This window comes from Halictus rubicundus, chromosome 3, assembly GCF_050948215.1.
Source record: "Halictus rubicundus isolate RS-2024b chromosome 3, iyHalRubi1_principal, whole genome shotgun sequence".
In the NCBI taxonomy this organism is placed as follows: Eukaryota; Metazoa; Arthropoda; class Insecta; order Hymenoptera; family Halictidae; genus Halictus; species Halictus rubicundus.
The window spans coordinates 12,470,549-12,491,324 of record NC_135151.1 but is presented as its reverse complement, the minus strand read 5'-3'; the positions used below and the strand labels follow the sequence as shown (position 1 = coordinate 12,491,324).

The 20,776-nt window shown below is 37.5% G+C and overlaps 2 protein-coding genes across 2 annotated transcripts in view; both read right to left on the bottom strand.

The window, feature by feature from the left end:
- The window catches only part of LOC143352719 (serine/threonine-protein kinase VRK1), a 103,774-nt gene extending 89,661 nt beyond the window's left edge, over nt 1-14,113 (bottom strand). The window contains exon 1 of the mRNA XM_076785436.1: nt 13,976-14,113. The gene's annotated coding sequence lies outside the window, so the exon portion shown is untranslated. The remainder of the gene's footprint in view (nt 1-13,975) is intronic.
- Nucleotides 14,114-14,257: 144 nt separating this feature from the next.
- LOC143352722 (lachesin) overlaps nt 14,258-20,776 on the bottom strand; it is a 143,966-nt gene continuing 137,447 nt past the window's right edge. The window contains exon 8 of the mRNA XM_076785440.1: nt 14,258-14,502. Within this exon, the coding sequence (XP_076641555.1) occupies nt 14,258-14,502 (245 nt within the window). The remainder of the gene's footprint in view (nt 14,503-20,776) is intronic.

The following is a 20,776-nucleotide window of genomic DNA, read 5'->3' as shown; positions in this document are numbered from 1 at the left end:
ATGCATGATCATCCGAATTTACCCACGGTCCTGATTAATTTAGAAAATCGTAAGAAATAAAATTAAAATTCGTTCCGTGACCTAATTTCAAAAATGATTTTTCTAAACATTTTCTTCTTCTTCTTTCTAGACAAATCTCTTTTTTAACCTCTTAGTTAGCAACTGTATCGAATCAAAAATATTTCTAAATATTTTATTGGTCACAATTGGTTAACACACTTTGTTTGCTCATAACATGTTACCTTATTTAATCCTTGCCTATTATAAGATGTAAAGAGCAACCGAAGTCAAGAATTCCATAAACAATTTTCAAGTTTTTCCTGTCAGAATTGTTGATTTTGAAGGTTTTTCGCTTTGAAGGAATTCGAAGGAATAATTTATCCAACAAATACAAGGCTAAGAGGTTAAACTTCTAGATCAGGTTGTCCATCAAAAATTCTCCAAAATAGAGAACATGTAATGCATTCCGACAAATGAAATAAGAGAAGTGTCTCCCGTTACTTGTCCTCCATTTCGAGTTCGAACGTTCGTGTTGGTTTTTTATCAGATTCGCGTCAGGACTTGGCGCTTTCAAAAATTGATCACAGGCGAACAGTGTCGTAACGGTGAGTAAGGATATTTTTTGATTTCCTATCCAAGCGTGTACCGTGCTTTCCCCACATCTGACTCGAGGATTAGGTGATCGTATTCACAGTGTCGGAGAAACAGCCTCCTCTATTCGGTATCTCGTCACGTACATAACGTATGTATATGTATTGCAAAATATATATTAAGGCCAGACCATTCACACGCGAGGACAGCTTCAATCGTCCTTCTTAAAGGCTAAAGTACACACTCTTGCGTCCGTTAGTTGTCCTAATTTCTCTCCGTTTCATTTCTTCGTTTACAAATCGCTTACAGTACGTGTATGCGGGTACGTCGAGAATCCTACTAATTTCGCGTCTCTTTTAATTAATGGGCCTACGTCGCTAGCCTCGCGTCGCATTACGGGTATCAAGCAATAGTCAGCGGGATCGTTAACGAGCGAGCAATCGCTTGGTGTCGATGGGGGAGCATATTTGTTTACTTATTTATTCTTTTTTTTTTTTGGAAAAATTGTCCTTCCGATATGTCGGTGGAAACGCAACGAGCGTGGAATGAATCGTCGATATGTATTCGAGATATGACGCGTTGGATGTACAAGGTGTTTCCGAAATCGTGGTACAACACAGGTGACGATTCTACGCGCAGAAACAAGTTGAAAAACAGGAATAACATTTTCTCGTTCGACGCCTCGTTTTCGAGAAAATCGAGTTTGAAAATGCAGACGCGTCTGATCATGATCTACTGTTTCTACTTATTGCAAGCACTGAAAGCGGACTGCGGATTTTTAGGCGAAGTGAACATAGTCTGCATCGATTATAAGTAGACTGCGGATGTTTATGCAAAATAACATTTGTCGGTATCATTTGGAAGTAATTGCAGCGACATACGACTTTCTTTTCTCCTTTAACAATCTTGATAAGACAATATATTAACATCCTTAAATTCACTTAATATTTCCACTGTTTTAAATGGTATTAATTTTTGTCAGAAACGCAGGCTGTATAGACATTTATTTATTTTCCGAATAATTTGAAGGAGTTGAAAATATTATAAGGGCATTTCCAAATTTTTTTAATCCTTTCACTGTTTTGTATTTGATCTGGTTTTAGTCATAAACGCGTAAAATTCGCAGTCTAATGTACACGGACTGACGGACCTTTGAACTCGATTTTCGGACCTCGAAAACGAAGCCACGAAAAACGAGGCCAAAAAATGTTTTTCCTGTTTTTTCGACTTGTTCCTGCATGAGAAATCACCGGCCTGCAGCTTGTACCAGGATTTTGGAAATACCGAATTTCGTTGCTTTCTCCTTTTCAATTTTGACCGATGGGATGTCGTTTCGTCCATGAAGGTCGAATATCGATGTTAATGCGGCCGCTCGACTTAGTCTATTAAATTCGGTACATTTTTGTTCGAGACACAGGTTTTGCACTCCGAATTAATCCTTTTACAGGTCATATTCACCTTTTTGCATTTCAAATTAACCTATTTGCAAATCAAATTCAACTTTTCGTAAATCAAATTCATCTTGTTGGTGACTTAAAAGTGAAGTAATGCAATATCGTCTTTTTGTAATTTTATTCATAATTGCTTATGCGGTTATACATGCAATGAAATTTTTCTTTCGGAATAATAACTGTACGGGGGATATATTTTGTTGAAGTAGCTTAAGAAAACAAATTTGTAAAAAAGAACCGCAGTTGCAAAAGGGTGAATTTGATTTGCAAAAGGGCGAATTTGTTTTGCAAAAGGATGAATTTGATTTACAAAAAGGCAAATTTGATTTGCAGAAGGGTGAATTTGATTTGCAAAAGGATTAATTTCGAGTGCGAAACCTGCAGGTGGCCCTTTCTTTCTCTCGCAACTTTTGCTCTCGGCAAGGGGACTACTTACTCGCCACTCGAATCTCTCGATGATCGAACTAAATGACTTGTGAACGGAAGTATTTACACACTCTCGGGACCGTCTCGTTGACGGATTGATGATTCGGTGGAATATTTTACAACGCACTCTCTCGCCTCGATGGTTTCGACGAAGCGCAAATGCACAGTCCTCCGCGTGCACGTTCGATGTCAAAGGTAAAGGCGAATTCACACTTAACTTTTTAGAACGAATTGACATAAATTCGTTCTAAAAATAAGTGTAGCATTGAGCGTCGGCATTGAGTTAATACCTTTAGCTCTAGCAGAAGAGTGGTATAAAATGATCGGAAAGCAGAAATATGGAACATAGAAATCTTTACTTCCGGTACCACTCTTCTCAGACTTCCTTATTTTTGCCAGTTCTGAACTTCAGCAAATGCGAATTGTTTTTATTTATGCTTTCCGAAAAGGATCATCGCAGCGACCTCGAAGGAAAGTCATTTGTGTCATCGAAACGTGGAAGGCCAGTCTCGCCATCGTTTGATTTCCTCTTTGTATTATTTATAACTTACGGCCTAATACATATGTGTACATTTTATATAACCGTTGTAAACACCTACAGTCAACAATCCAATAATTTCAATAATATCGTTTTCGATCTATTTCGTATTTTACACAATCTACACATAAATAGGATCCTCGTATCCACTGTTATTAAGTATCATCACCTCTAGTTTGCATCGACGCACTCGTTCAACACTCGCAATCAGACGAAACACTCGCAGCTGGGACTAGAGTTTCGTATAGGTACTTAACTTGTTCGGAACGAATTATCCTTTGTTTCGTAGGTTTCCATGTTTTCGTTTCTTGAAATCTCTACTTTCATAAAAATCTAATTTTCAAAGTTTTTTCCATTTTCCAAGTTTTATACTTTCTGAAATTGAATTTGAAATTTCTGCTTTCACAGAATTCTGATTTCTGACACTGTCAAACACATGCTCAAGTTCCCAAGTTCCTTATGTTTCAAGCTCCCAGTTCCCTAAACGTCTATTTTCCTAATTTCCAATTTCCCAGCGGTCTATTTTCTCGGTATCCAATTTTCTACACGTCCATTTTCCTCGTTTCCACCTTCCCAAACGTTCATTTCCCTAATTTCCCAGTTCCCTAAACGTCCATTTGTCTAATTTCCAATTTCCCAGCGGTCTATTTTCTCGGTTTCCAATTTTCTAAACGTCCATTTTCCTTGTTTTCACCTTCCCAAACGTCCGTTTCCCTAATTTCCCAGTTCCTAATTTCACGTGTCCGACTCTCTACTTCCAAATCTCCTAAATGCTCACTATAGCTCCCATCCATTTCTTCACGTCGTTTCCGAGTTCTGAATTTTTTTGTAACTGTTTTCGAATGGACTGCTTATAGAAGGGATTTTAAAAAATGGTTTCCTCAACATTTTGTCAATTTTGTATTGTGCCAATAGTTCGAAACTAAATATTAGAATTGATCAATCGATCAACTTATACATCTAACTATTACCGACCTATCGTCGGTTGAAAAATATCGAATAATTTTCTGTCCCAAGTAGGATCCCGTTCCGAACAAGTTAAATGAAAATTTGTTCAAGCTGGAGTTCAGCGCACATTGGGCTTTAATTAAATAAAACTCTTCTATGATCTAGTCGCCTTTATGCTTAGAAAATATTTAAGTACACCGCCACAGTGTTGTTATCACGCCGTCGTGACTTCGATAGCATCGAACATTATCGTAAACATTAAATTTATTGACCCGAATACTCGTAGACGTATTGACAGGACCTTGGTATGCAACACTGTCGTAAACATTCACGATCGAAGTGTTCACAAAAACCAGTCAACACTCGAAGCTGAGGAAACAAGACGAAAACAAAAGAATTATACATCTAAACAATACAAGACATCCTCTTCAAATTTACACATATTTGGCACGTTCGTTCGATTAGGCGAACCGGGCAATCATTTATTCGACGCTTTAAGTTAGATAAGTGCTCCTTATAGTACATTTACAAATCGTGTCACGTCAAATCAGTCGTTTTCAAAGTTATAGTTAATTAATTCACTATAGAGACACTCCGAACCGAAAGTGCGATTCCCAAAGTGCGGCCCGCGAATTATACTTTTGAAATGTGTTAGTAAAAGTTCGTAATAAAAAGTAACTGTTCTCATTAATAAAGAACGATTATGTTATAAAATTAGTATAAATCTTTCCCTTGTGTTTAACTTTTACCTGTCTTTTTTCTTGTGGCTCGCCAAATATTTTGGAATTTGCAATAATTTCGCCGACCTAGACAAAACTTTGGGAACCCCTGCTCTAAAGCAACATTAGAAATATTTTTGTCGAAAGCTTCAGTTTAACCGAAGCCCGAACACAAAATAAAATAAAATTCGTAATAAGAACATTTTAAGATAAAATTTTCAATGGAAGTTGCTTCGTCAATAGACTGTGGATACTTTATGCAAAATGCAAAATTTTCTGCCTCAACGGCAACAAGCAGAAATATTAATTTTTTATTATAAACTCATATAATCCGCAGTCTACTCATCGAGGACAATGACAAATACTCCACAGCAATAAGCCAGAACGAACATCAACGGTTAAACAATTCGAAATCTTGGTACTTATAAATCGACTGCGAATTTCCACTTTCATAATTTATTTTATAAAAATCGATATACTGCAGAGAGAGAGAGAGAAAACAATGAAAATCTACATGAAAGACAAAGACGCTCTCGATTCCAGCTAATAGAAATTGCGTTCTGGTCCTTAGAAAATTATGAAACAGATAAGGATCCGCAGTCTACCCGTTAAGGACACTAAAACCATTCTACAGCAATAAAGATGATCATCGCCTACTAAACAATTGGAAATCGCAATACTTATTAGTAGACTGCAGATCTTTGTGCAAATTTCCATCTTCCCAATTTTTCTTTTTCTCTTTCGCTATAAAAATCGATTCTACTGCGAAAGAGCAGACAGACGATTTTTTAAACGAAAGAGAACGATGTTTTACATTAACAAACAAAGATTCGCAGCCAACTTCCAGAGCTGTACGAAGGGGAATTTATTTACAGAAAAATACAACAGCTCGCATCCTTCGCACGCACAGGCAAATTCGATTTTTATCTTGCACACGCGCACAGCCACAGACGGTCGCTAGATCGCTACTCAATATTCGCGTCGTGGCGTATTCTCGTTTCTCGCGAAAACAACGGAACACGTTCTTTAGGATAGCGAACGGGAGAATCGTTCTCCCTTTTTCTTCGCTCTCTTATATTCCTTTTCACGGTCTTCTTTCCCCGTCTTTTGTTATCTGTTACGCTACTTAAGGTGGAAGCTCGTCATACAAGCAACGCGACATTCTTTCGCGCATGCATACCGATCGCGACGGTATCGAAAGCACGGCTACAGCTTCTCTTAACCCTTAAATGGACCATCAAAAACTGCTTTGAAATGGCAGAAAAAAATTTAATCTGAATTCACAAGCTGTACTATTCATAGTTACGCATTAAATAATTATTAGCGGATTTCATGCATTTATGATTAAATTAATTAACTGGAACACTAAATTACGAAGACGTTATATTCGCCGCGATTTATTAAAATTATGTGGAAGAAGAAATTACATTTTAATTTAACCTCTGTTCCTTATCGATGTACATCATTTTTATTTTGCATAAAGATCCGCAATCTAATTATTAGCATAAAGCCATGGGCCGCATTGGTCTCAATAGTTCGCTTAAGGGTTAATTAACGACTCTGTACTCATTCGCGCGCGAAATTCTCGGGGACGCGATTTTCGGTCGGCATTTCAGGGTGGGGGGGAGGGGGGGGGGGTCGCTGGCAAAACGCGTCCGCGCCGACGAATGAATAATTATACTTCTTCGTGGGACTGCGTTTATCGTTATCGTTACAACCGGCTCGATTGCGATTTGCATAATACACGCGGGGACCCGCTGGAATTCCGGATGAGCTCTCCTTACCTCCGTTTGGGTTATCAATTTTACGCCCCTGTGACTCATTTCATCTTTTTTTTTATGGTTAACCCTCTCTGTCCTGCTCCGTGCGATGCTCTTTTTACTGCTAGCTTTGTTTCACATGTTTCGCTGTACAGATAATGTACAGAGAGTGTTTTGGTTATTCTGTTCGCGTGTGGGGTCGGCTGAAAGGGGATGTTGGCTCTTTTCGGTAAGAAACAGACTCGAATGGACATTAACCCCTTGCACTACGATTTATCTCACGGTTAGAGAGATTGGAACTTCTTTGTCGCTTATAGTTCCCTCGAAGAAACTGGAAGTTTATATTTTACGTGTGCATGTTTCACTGGCTATACAGGCTGTTTTAAAAATGTTGTACTTACTTGAAAGAGGTGATTCCTGAGGTCACTTGAAGTAACTTTCTCCTTTGCGAAAATGTTCTCCGCGGCTTTGTTCGGGAGTTATTGACGAAAAACACGGACCAACCAGAGCGCGGCTATGGCGGACGGATTCCGGCTCGGCCAATGCCAACGCCGCGTTCAACGACACCTGTCGCCGAGTCGAAATTCGTCCCCTGTAGTCGCGCTGTGATTGGTTCGCGTTTTTCGTTAATATCTCCTGAACAAAGCCGCGGAGATGATTTTCGCAAAGGAAAAAGTTACTTGAAATGACCTCAGGAATCACCCCTTTCAAGGAAGAACCACATTTTTGGGACACCCTGTATATCGATAACAATCAAGCAAAATTCTATTTTGGTTTAAAGGAAATTAATAATTCTGTTCAAAATCCTCATCATGAGCCTGACTCGATATTGTAGTGCGAGGGGTTAATGCCGGATTTTGATGTTTTGAATATTTTAATTATTTTCTGTGTGGCTTAATGCGGATTTTTTTCAGTTAGTTTTGGTGATATGATTGGTGATAATGATATGTCTGCTGGTACGTTTAAACCTTTAACATATTTTTTAAATAATCTCCGTACCATTCATTTGTTTACAGAACTCTATTGTATGGACCTTCTTGTTATTCATCTTGAAGATAAAATGTGTAGACGACCAGGCATTATAGCCAATGAAAAATATACTAACAAAAACAGGAACAATAATAAAAGAAAAACTGTACAGTTGTTAATATTGTGAAACTTGGTCCCATATTTTCGACCGGTATTGTAAACTAAATGAAATAATGGTTGAGCAACCAAAAGATATTTTTGTAGATTCAGTTTCTCGAATGATTAAAGGACTTTTCAGTTATTAAATACAATAAGTTTATTTGTATTATGTCACTAACAATCGTCAAGCGAATATTTTTGTGCTTAGAATCGTAAATTCTTTCATTCGGAGTCATCCAACACATTTAATCCTAACTGTATATTCAAATAGCAACAAATTTGGCAGTCAACGTTGTATATTTCAAATTTACTAATATTTAACACAGACACACACTTGAATCATGTTTGAACATTAGACCGGAGGTAAGTTGAATAAAAATTTTACAAGGTTTTTTATATCCGGTCATACGTTCATTCTCGGTTAATAAAATAAGTAGAATAAACATTTTCTTCAAGTGTTTCGTTTTTTCAGATAATTTCATTGTAATTGGTATAGAAGAACTCACATGATTCGAGAATAAACTTTTCCAAAAGGCTTGTACCGATCCCTATAAACTCAGTCCGATCTCTCGGTTTTCTTTTCGTTACAAATCTAACGATCGCTTCAGACTTGTGTACTCTTAAACGCTCTTTAGAATTGGTAAATTATATCACTACTTGTAATTGAGATCAGGGATATGTATGGGTTCGCGTAAGTTATTAACAATAATCAATTTATTGTGATTTCATTCGAGTTGTCTAAGAAAACAGTTGTATCAAGTGCAGAAATTGATTCGGTATCCTCTTAAAATTGCCGTTCATTTACAGAAAATTTGTATATATTTCAATATCCTTCCTCAAAAAAGATTTCTATAGGTTTTCCAATGTTTTAACATTTTTATTACCTAAATATGATTGAAAATTGCTTAACTTACAGAACAGCTGACATACAAACCATTTCTGTGGGTTTGCTTGCATTTTTCTACAACTAAAATGCAACCAGAGAAAATGCGAACAAATAACCATGTCATCTGTTCTGACAAGAGGACACCGAATTATAGTAAAGTCTTGATCTAAGCCCAATGCTCGGGTCCGTGCTGTGACAGATCCTGTAGGGCTAAGCTATTTTCTTGTGACCTCGTCGACCGCGCCGAACGTAGAAAAGGACAATGCGTGTAAAGGTGCATACCGTCAATAAAACCAGTAAATACGTTTCAAATTATATCGTGTACAGGGTGTATAAAAATTATATGTCACGACCACCATAGTGTGATTCTACACACTATGAGAAAAATGCACCGCATAATTCACCTTGACCTCTAAAATTAAGGACAAAGTGTCGAAAAATTTGAGCGATGAGTACTATACGATGCAATAAAAGAAAATTTTTCGACACTTTGACCTTGATTTCCAAGGTCAAGGTGAATTTTGCGGTGCATTTTTTAAACAGATTTCCACCGATCCAGAGTTGTAGAATCACACTATGGTGGTCGTTACATATAATGTTTATACACCCTGTACAATGTCATTTTAATCAGAAAAATGCCACGAATAAGTTGGCGAAATAGCCGTAAAAAATAATGAAAAATAAAACAGTTTTGTAAATGGATTAGTAGTGGTTCACACCGATACACCCGACCCGATATCGGATTACGCGGCATGTTTACACTTCACACTGCTCCCAGGGCAGGAGATAGGCGAACTGACTAAGATCGTGTAGCTCCGTTCGGCGTAGATCAAGACTTTACTGTAATTTCTACACCTAGTAATTAATCATTCCATCGATGATAACCACACCATAGAAGTAAATCTTCCTTTTCTGTGTACATACATCTTCAAAACGTTGATAATAAATATGAACAACTTAAAATGCAGCAAAATAATATTTCTAACTGTAACCGTACCGTGTGAAATTTTCTGCAAATTCACAATATTACAGACAGATGTTAAAAGATTCGAATGAAATGTCCTCTATCAATATTTCCAGTAAATGAAAACTCAAACGAAACTTCACTAAATCGTATCGAAGTATTTTATCACTAAACTGCGGATTTTATGCATTCATGGCAAAAAGTGAGATCAAATGCAAACAGTAAAAACATTTCAAGAATTTCAGAATACTTTTGTACTATTTTTAGCTCAATATGCTTATTAAAAAAAAAAAAGAAATAAAGGTATACGTAGCTGTTGTAATACAAACAGTTTCTGTTTTGAATAAAAATCGCAGTCTACAAATGATTGTACACATTACACGATGAAAATCCATAAAGATCTGCACCACGGCGATCCACCGAACGATTCCAGCTACGCTAAGTAACAGAATCCGTTAAGAACCCGTTAATAACGTTTAATGACTATAATCGTACAATAGGTGGGAAGACCGACGCCTGGCAGGGTTCCTGTATCTCGCCCAACAATTTTAGCTGTAATATTAACAGCCACGTATTTATCTCGGCTGTCGATTACTCTTATCAGCGATCGTAACAATGCGTCGTGTCCGTGGAGCGGGCGATGGAAAAATAGGGGAGAGAAAAACGGCTGGGGAGTCTAGACGAGAATAAAAAAAAACGAAGAACCAAAAGCTGGGATTTAATAATTCTATCACCGTAACAGATCAGACAATCGACGGCCGGTATTGAAGCGAGTCGGAAGGAGGAAGAGAGAGAGAGAGAGAGAGAGAGAGAGAGAGAGAGAGAGAGAGAGAGAGAGAGACAGGGGGAGGAAGGTGGAGAAGTAGAAAGAGGTAGAGAGACCGCGAACGAACATGCAGTGCTAACGAGATATCTCGTTAAGCCTAGACGGACAATCGCACGGTGGAGCTGTTCAACATGACGAGAGATCCACGATCCACGACGATCTTCGTCCCTACCGTTACGATATTCGCCCGTCCCGATATTCGTCAGAATATTAATTCCACGTTCGCGGTGCGGTTAGAGCGCCGCCCGGAATGGTATCGTGTTATAAATACCAAGGCGGCTCGCTGTAATCTGAATAAACAGGGAATCTGTTCACAGTCGCGGTCGATTTATCCCTACAATCGGCAAAATCGGGAACTCGGATCACTATGCCGCCGCAATCGCCACCCAAGTTTCTTCAGAAATGTTATTGCAACTCGTGGTCTGCCGAGGTCCCTGAAGTGTCCTAACGTCAGAAATCGGTTTTGCATCCTAACGCGTATGCGATCTGCATTCTATTTTTCCTTATATTTTCTGATAAATTATGATATTATCTGTCATCAATGGTCGTGGATTATTTAAATTCATTTCAATCCAGAGAAAGTAGAGTAATTTATTTACCGCAAGACACATATGATTAATATTGAAAAAATCGGTTCTGTCTATTAAGAAATCATGTTAACGATCCGAAAATACCGTTAGCAATTTTTTCTGGGAAAATTAATCGACCTTTTTGCAACTTGTAGTAATTTTTGTTGTTGCAAAATTTATCCCCACCGCGACGGGTCACGAATGACTCCGGCATAGCGTACGGTGGGTTTAAATATTGATCAAAGAACAACAGAATTCTGTCTCTACTTAACAAAAATGTGTAATATTCAATCTTGAATTTTCTTAATATCCTTCCGATACGTTCCGAAACATACAGGTTGCTCACAACTTCATGATACATGCACTACTTGCATGCGTGCAATCATTGCAGTGAAAAGAAAATTGTGGAATTTTATCCGTTTCTTGTATTAGAGTTCTTTACTTATGTTGCAGTTCCTTATCTTATATATATATAATTATGATAATTATTACGAGTTAATATCTACACTATCAAGTAGCCAGTTAGTTTTACGATAACGTATGTAGCTATAACAACAACGCTCCATTCTGTAATCAAGATAATCAGCACTGGAGGAAAACGAGTGCCATTTTCATTCCCTTCAATTGGTTTGTGAAAATGCGAAGTACTCGTCGCTTAACAATTAATTGTTTTTCATTAACTTGACGAACACGAAACTTCGTTTCCACGCGCCCGATTTAATAGTGTTTCTCAATTTGTTTCTCGTCTCTGTTTGTCTACACAATTGATTGATACTCGGTAGAATAAATGAACCTTGTTTTTATCCCTTTGCAACTTTTACAATATTTACTTTTCCGTTACGATAAAACACTTTTCCTGTCACAATTAATACGCCGGAATATTCTTCAGAGAGACGATTGAGAAACCGGACAATTTTCTTTAACAGAAAACTACTTATTTTTTAAATTGTAATATATATTAAGTGTAAGAAAGTTATTCTTTGCTTGCAATATTCGACGTTCATTTGAGAGGAACTTAAAATGAGCTGCGTCATAAAAATATGTTTTATTATTGTCAATAACTTTCCTCCAAACAGTCAGTTATAGTTAATCTACAAGTGATTCGTTAACTTTTTATGTCGCTTGACTTTTTTTTCTCACTCTTCTCCTTCCTCTCGGCAATATTTATTATACTATACATGATTATGATATTCCATTATATCACTTTGTATAATCGACTTAATCTGTATAGCTAAGCTTTCGCGTTTACTCTTATTTTACCACAACTTGTCATATCAAAAACGTTTCCTCATAAATGAATAGAAACCTAAATTGTATCATATGGTTTGGAAATTGTGTGATTTAATATTAGAATTGTTGGCAGTTAAAGAGTTTATTTATCATGTATAAAGAATGCAGTTTTTATTGCAGTTTGCGCACGAATTTGTTTAATAAGTTTGACCCACCTGATAATCTCAGTGTTAAATGAGTGAATGTCGACACTATACAAAAATAAAGAAAGTCCGAAAGTTCACTATAACTCTTTATACCCTGAAGGGCGATAATTAAAATATTTACAAATATCAGCTTCATTGAAATATTGACCGAACTATGTTTCGACTTTTTGTATTTCATTTCATTCAATATTTATATTATATGCATTCATACCTTCATGCCTGTAACATTAAAATATCAAATGACAGTAACAATTTTTATAAACATTGCAGTATGGTCTTCTTTCACATATATTTATGTGCCACATTAATATTTTCTGATCGAGGATTTTTAAAAGAATTATGAATATTTGCCTTGGAGAACTAAATTATGTGTTTTAAATATTGACAAAAATTAATTTAATTTTCATTATGTAAATAGTTAAATTATATGTTTACCTGATAGGTAGTGGATATTTTTGTATGAATCTAGAAAAATGCAAAATGATGCATTGGACTGCGGATTTTTATGGCAAAATAAAAATTGTCCACGTCTATTGTGAGAGACTGAGGTTATATAAAATTTTATTTTCCCTTTTAATGACCTTAAAAAGTAGAAAATGACATAACAATATCCTTAAATCATTCTAACGTCTTTTCATTCTTGTGATAAATGCATGAAATCCGTAGTCTAGTGGACTTTATAAATCGCCACAGCGAGAACACTCGTAGATATGATTGTGCTAACATTTACTAGATAAATTCAGAGTTACTGTTATTTCCTTCGTTACTTCGTACACGCTATTTGTGCTATTTAAAAAATTCTAAGGCAGACATCCGACATAAGAACAGCAACGAAAACAAAAAAATTGCACAATTCAGGACATAAAGAGTTAACGAGTGCCACAGGTGTGTGCAACTTAGTATCGTGATTCCGTGAATACCCTGTACATTCGGAAGTGCTCGGAAAGTTTCTCCTAGTCTCATTCTTCTGTCGCAAGATCGTGTAAGTGGTGCTACATTAAAGTGCGGACTTACACGTAGGTCAGGTAGATTGTCAAGTAACAGGTGGATGCTGACATTGCTGTAACCAGACGTGTCTTCTTAATTGGCGAGCAAACTGTTTACTCCGGAAGAATGTCAACTCGTCGCTATTAAAACACCGCACCGTGCGCATTAAAAACCTGGGGGATCTACTTTCTGAACCACACTTTGCACAATAGTAACAAGTTCTAAGACGTTCCTCGAAGTTTTCGTTCGAATTTCCAATTTCTGAGTACTAGCTTGGTCCAGTGTGCTCGTTTATCGAACAGACTCTTCAAAGAATTATAGTTTCTCGTAGACGTTCGAAATGCTGAAGCTTGAATCGTGGGAAGTAAATGAATATCGTGAATCGAATGAATGAACGCGAGTAAGCAAGATTAAACTGTTTTTTTTTAACTGAGCCCTTAAATGAAGAACGCAAAATAATTCTGAATAAATATTAATCTTCAATTGAGAAGGGATCGGAAACCAAAAAATATCTGAAACAAATTATACTGGAATATAGAACACTTTAATTCATCTCTTATGTCTATTAAAAAGAATAAGACTATATTCTTTTTAATCGAAACAAAAACAAATTTAATATTCTCCAAAAAACTAATTTACAAATTTCTATATAATCCAGAGATTTAAGAATACAATGCAATAGATTAGAATTCCATTAGATTTCCGTGATATAAATGCGGAAAATCCACAGTCTGCACGTTACTTACCAAAAAATCTTCTTCTCGAAGCAACAGAACCGAGTCGGTTTTAAGCGTAGCAGTCGCGGTAGAGTATCATCGTTGGAATGACGCGAAACGATACAAAGAGTTTCGTGATCGGAGAAACAAATTTTCGTACGAATCGGCTCCTGGTCGATGGATGTGCGCAGGGAATTCGCGATTACCGGGGGGTACGGTGGTGGAGAAAGGAAAATCATTGGCCGCCGTCGTTGAATTGAACGCGTTGCTTCTTTCCTCTTCCTCCTTCTCCGGTACACTTGAAAACGTTGTTTACGTGAGAGCAAACAGGTGCCAAGATGTTATCAGAAGGATACAAGTAGCTGCCGGTAGAATTTCGACGGAGGACCCGGCTGCGGAGTCGCCGTCGAAGAATGGCTCCAGGGTCGAGCCCGTTTCCCGAAGCGAGCCTTGGTACACGTGATTCAGTCTATGATCTCGATCGCTGATCGAGTCGCCGTGATCCCCGTTCCCTCGTCGATCGGCGACTTTCCTCGAGTGGATCGGTGGATCCATGTCTGAACACAGAAATCGATAAAACACAAAATTAACGCAAGAAAAGTCTCTTTCTATCCTGAATCGCAGTGTGGGGTAGATTATGACAGTTAAACGATGCCAGTATACCATACAGTGGGCGAATAGACTGCAGATTTCATTCATTTATGACGAAACTACAAAATTAATGTAGGAAGAATCTCTTTCTATCCTGAATCACAATGTGGGGTAAACTGTGACAGTTAAACGATGCCAGTATATTATACAGTGGGCCAATAGACTGCAGATTTTATGCATTTAAAATTTTTTAAATTGTATTACAGGATTGAAATTAATATTCTTGACAAGGTCAACCAACTCCAAAGTTATATTGAAAATAATGAAGTTCCTCCAATATTTTGGTGTTCATGTTTTCAGAATGAAACAGACAATTGTTTTAAATGTTTTACTTGCTATCTTGTAGGGATGGAAACGGTAATTGTTCGAAAATTGAAAAATTCTACAATACGTAGATTTGTGTTATTAATATAAACGACTGTAGCGATAGCAGACGATCGATATTAATATTAATTTGGCGAAGTGATTGATAACCTAATGAATTGATAGAGTCCATTTCCTGACTTAACTGTTCGAAACCGAAGTGCTTTTGCTAACTGGTTATCTAACTATTGGATATCAGATTACTTCGGGTGAGTGATACATGCCGATTTACCTCTGAACGCGAACTAGCTTCCTGCTTATTAACACGTGACGTCTGACTAATTGCTTGCGGTATTTCTTTACAGAAATAGGTGTCGATGGTTCGTATTATAGAATATTTGCTGGCGAATGTATTTTTGGCATTCGATAATGTAGCTTTTATTAACAGCCGTGGAAAAGACACGTAATCAGAGAACAGCATACAAATCTAGTGATAATGTCTTTAAATGTTCTTAGTTAGTCCTATCTACTTAGCTGTTTATTTAATCTTTCGACTAATATACAGCGTTATAAATACCAATACAAAAATTTTCTTTTTATACTCTAACAATATTTTGGAGCTTTCTTTTGTTTACATACAGCATCTGACAAGCTTTCTAATTAATTTTTCAACCCCATTTTTTGGGGCTGTTTTTTTTTTTAAACATTTATGTCACAATTACATTTAGATACAAAATGTCCTTTGAATAATGTCTTTTGCAAGTAAGCTTGTAAAATAATATAACAATTATGTAATTTAAAAATGTTATCTAGGTAGAAACTTTGATGGCTGTTTTCACCCCCCAAAATATGAATTAATGCATATACAAAATAGTACGTGTGAAATATTTCCCAAAAAACTATGTCCTACATAAATTGACTAAAAATTTTATCATAATAGTGTTGCATTCCCGTGACGTCCTTTGTTAGAGGTCTGGGTAAGTTTAAATAAACGGAATAATTTCCAGAAAATTGCCAAAAATGCGTTTCTACTCGACAAGGTGGTTAGGTGAGGATCGGGTGATAACAGATATGATTTCTTTTCGGATGCATGACTCTTCGGTATCAGTGACCACATGGTTGTGCAGCCCGAGGCCTTGAACAGTTTCACGCTCGAAGTCACACTGTACAGGAGCGGGCTGTATATCGACGGAAAAGAGGAAGCAAGAATTCCTCTCTTTGACGAGGAATTCCTATAGTGAATTCAATTTATACATGCATCGGCGTGTACACTACTCACACTACACCACCGCAGAGCATCCCGTGCAACAGCTTACAAGGGATGTTTCTGATCCCCTGGTTTCATAAAAATACTTCAGTTTTCGCAAACCCTGTGAACTGGTCATATTAAAAACTTTTTTTCTTTATGATTCCACCTTTGTACTCCCGAACTTGTTGTCGCGATCGCGCGATTAACGCATCGGTCAGAAATTCCGTTTGATTAACAAATACGAAAGAAACTTCCATCACGAATTGGCAGGGGAAAAATTCTGCGCGATGTTATCTCGTTTCCATGAGAATCGAATTTTCCTGAATTCGACCGGGCTGACGCATTTCCGTTATTGAAGTCCGTTTGTCAATGCTTTTGGACAATTCGAATGTTTAATTATGAAAATTGAAGTGAACAGCGATTTAATCAGGAAATTTGTTTGAAGATTGTACAACTGCAAATTATGGAGACATTGATTTAGTGGAGCGAAATTTTGAAAATTACCTACCGTCGTGTGTCGTGAAATTACTTTGGTGGAACGTGCATTATATTGTTTATGAATAGACTGCAGATTTCATGCATTTACGACAAAAATAAGTGTGGTATAAAATATTAAGAAATGTCGTAATGTTAATATGAATTTATTGTAATTAATAAGGTTCAAAATAAATTTTTTATTCCATTCCTGTTCCTTCAATTTTCATTTTGCATATAGATCTGCAGTCTGCGAGTATGAATATTTACGACGAATTTATGTAACAGCTGCACATTGAGCAGTGATGCTATGCAAACAGTATTAAGTTTTATAAGATGTAAAGTTTTATAAGAAAGAATAAATTTCAATGCAATAGTGGTGGTCTTCGTTTGCGTTTAATTCATATTTTCAAATGAAATCATTTTTTCGGATCAATATCGAATAACTGGACAATTTGATCAAGCCATTCGGAGAAATTGCCCGATACCTTAGTAAAAAAAAAAAAGAGAAGAAGAGAGAAAAGGAGGGAAAAAAAACGAGAGGAAGCGTAATCTTCCATCGTGATAACGCAAGGGCCATGTGTTGCAAAATTGACACTCCAGAAATTGGAAAAGGCGAAATGGGAGGTTTCGTTCCTTCCGGCGTGCTCTGTCGATATTGTTCTCTCGAATTACTACATCCGCGGCGTAATTCACCGAAATTACAAAAATACAAGAGCAAACAAGTTCGCTTCTCCTTTTCATTCGATGTAATCATTCCGCGCTCGCGATTAGGTTTTAAAATAGAATCACGATATCACGAACAATTAAATCACGCGGAACGCATTGATACTCGCTACTGGACTGTAGATATTCATACGAGCACAAAAATTGCGTTAACCCCTTCCCTTTAAATGACGTATTAGAGACGTCATACATTATGATTGCCAAACGTGACTATCCATAACTTTCCATCATAAACTAACATATGTAACAGCAATTTAACCGTTTGAAGCTTTTCAATACGCTTTTCACATGTGGCTTCACCGTTTGGGGTAGTTCGAATTGTACGCGTTCCGAACCCTGTAGAATTCGGATAATCATGATATAGGGTAAGGGACCCAATTACTGTGGAGGCACCAATTACTGTGCCTATATTAAGTACACTTATTTTTAAAGCATAATGATTAAAAAAGTACAAAAGTACTAAAAAACGGAAAATGAAAGAAGGGAAAGGGTACGATAAAAGTACTAAATTTTTCAGTTAATATTTGTATTATATAACTCTTTTTTAATTAATATAGGCACAGTAATTGGGTCCCCCACCCTAATCTAAAGGAAAATTATTCGTCCGTTCGAACAAAATAGCACATGATTATTTCAAATAACTTGGCTATTATTTTCCAAATAATTTATTTGGATATTGTCCGAGTAGGAAGCGAGAAGGAGAAGAGATGGTAGAAGAAGCGAAAAAATGGGTGAAGGGCGAAAAAATTTCATCGGCGCACGTTTCGGGTGGAGAGCCCACTCGCGGCGTGTATCCATAAAAACGTAATCAGCAGTAACGAGCAATTTGTAGGGCGGATTCGATTTATTGCGTATACAGTTCCGTGATCGGTGCCGGTTTCCGGGGCAGATGTTGCGGAAGAGTACGAGGGCGAAAGAACTGCGCGCGCGGAAGGGAAAAGAAATCGCAGAAGGTGGTGAACGCTCGTCAAACGACGACCGAGCGAAACTGGAAGGGGGGGAGGGTGGTTGTCGGCTGCTAAGGGTGGGTACGACGAACTGGGAGGGGTGGTTGAAAGAGGGGGGAGGAGGAAGGGGCAAAACGTGCGGCAGCTCGTCGAAATAGCAGTTTAGCACTGATAGCACTTGGCGGACTTTTATCGATCATGTCTGGCAACAGATGGCTCACCCAATTCCCGACGGCGCGTTTTGTCTGGCTGGCCTGATAAACGATAACTAATACGGAACAGAAGAAGCGGCAAGACCAGCCGGCAGCTACAGAAAAGGGAAGAAAGATGTAGCCCGCCTCGGCAGGATGGCCCGATGGCTGGGATATTGTTTCGCCGACTTTTAGACCTTGACGTGACATGCCAGCATCTCGCCACACCGCCGCGCCGCGCCGTTCCACCTACGTACGTGTTACACCGGCGTCCCTCTTTTCTCATTTAACCGGGGACCACCACCCACGACCGTCTACGGGGTGCGTTCGAGATTTGCGAGCCTGTCTACTGGGTGCGTAAGAATTTCGTAGCGGCTAGCTTCGGTTTTTAAGGGCCCGGGGTAGTCACGTGACTTTTTAATTAATAATTTCCATTCACAGCCTTCAGACACAGACATAAGATCCGTCTTGGTCTTGATCCGGCGGGTCTTAAGTCTGTGACTAAACTTGTCACATTTTTTGCTCTGTATTATCGATATTATGAATTCTGACGCCAGAAACGTGCTTCAAGTTTCTGGCTTTATTTCGCAACAGAATCATGACAAATTATAGCTCAATTTGTAGCTGGAGATATTTTCTAGTGCGCGCTGGTCTCGACATCATCCAGAAAACTCATCCAATGGCTTAAAAATGCTTGGATTCCACGGCATGCGCATCGTCAATTTTTAGCCTACTTCGAACGCTTATATTACCAAATATCTGCATAATCTCGGCAGCTCCTGACCAGCGCGCACTAGATTGAACCTTCCTCTTTCGAATGAGCCCTTTACCAGCGACAAAATATTCTTATTTAAGGACGAAAACTTGAAGCACGTAAAACCATTTTTTGACGGTAATGTAGTCACTCTACCTTATCCCTTAAATTTCCCTTAAACCTCCAGTGCACATGTGATTGCAGGTTTTTCACTAAAAATTAATCGTATTGCGGATCATATTCACCTTTCTTGCAATCCATATTAACCATTCTACAAATAAAATTCACCCTTTCACAGATCAAACTCAACTTTAATGAAGCGAATTCGACGAACCCGTCGAACTTTCAAACTCGTTCGTCTCAAAAACGGAGCGTCAAACCGAAAAAATGTTATTCGTGTTTTTTGTACTTATTTGTGGATTGAACCGATCTTGAGCCGACAGCTCGCAAACGGTCGCTTATAGTAAACTTGAAGTTCATATAGTTTTATTAGTTCGAACGGTTCCAAAGTTGAAACTATTTTAGAGCTCGAACTATTTCGAAGTTCAAACTATTTCAGAGCTCAAACTGTTTCAAAGCTTGAACTTTACTCACGTTCCTAGTGTATACTTTAATAAAGCTCCGAAATCACGAAAATTTTATGTGTTATTGCTGGTACAATAATAATTTCGACAAATACCGTAGAAAGATGTATTTTCGGTTTATTTACATATCATTCGAATATAAATGAAACCCGTTTATAACCTAGTTAAAACATATAATTCGATAATTTAGCGGATAAAACTCCACGTTTATGTGATTGTTAACGCACGAGTGCTTGGAATATGCATTAAACGGCGAAAGCAGCGATGCCGATGACATTAATGGGATTCATGATGAACATTCGAACAGTTTGCACCGTGGAAGTTCTATAAAATGTGTCGCAAGCTCAGCAGAAATCATTGATTATATGCCGGAGCAAAAACTGTCAGGGAGATAGCATTAAAAATAACGATAAAATACGTAACGCCTTTCGAACTTCATCTGAATTGATTAAACCTTCACAGTTATCAGAATCAAAATAATTGAATGAAAACAATTTTTGAATACAAGAAATAATAATGTCTGTTTAATCACATTGTTTCGCCGAAAGTTCTGAGAAAAACGAAATACTGTTAAAAAAAAAGCGAGCCTTAAATTTTAATTCTAACGTGATACGTGTTATATTAAGCTCTCGATCTATTTTAATTAAAATTAATATTTAACCGCATATTCTTTTTCTTCGATTGTCACAGCATATCTACGATACATGTTCATTTGCTAGGTAATAACTTATAAATAATAATGCACGCGTGACGTTCGTAGTATATTATTGTTTGCAATGTCCAACAATTTTAGATTTTCCACATTAATATGAATCATGCTCGTTTTCATAAGAAGAATGTTAACGCGCTGGAATCGATATAAATATTCCCTCATTTTCCGGGGGGTGAGTCTCTTAGGGGTGAGGAGATTACTTCACTACACCCCTATTTTCAACCATTAATACCTCAAAAT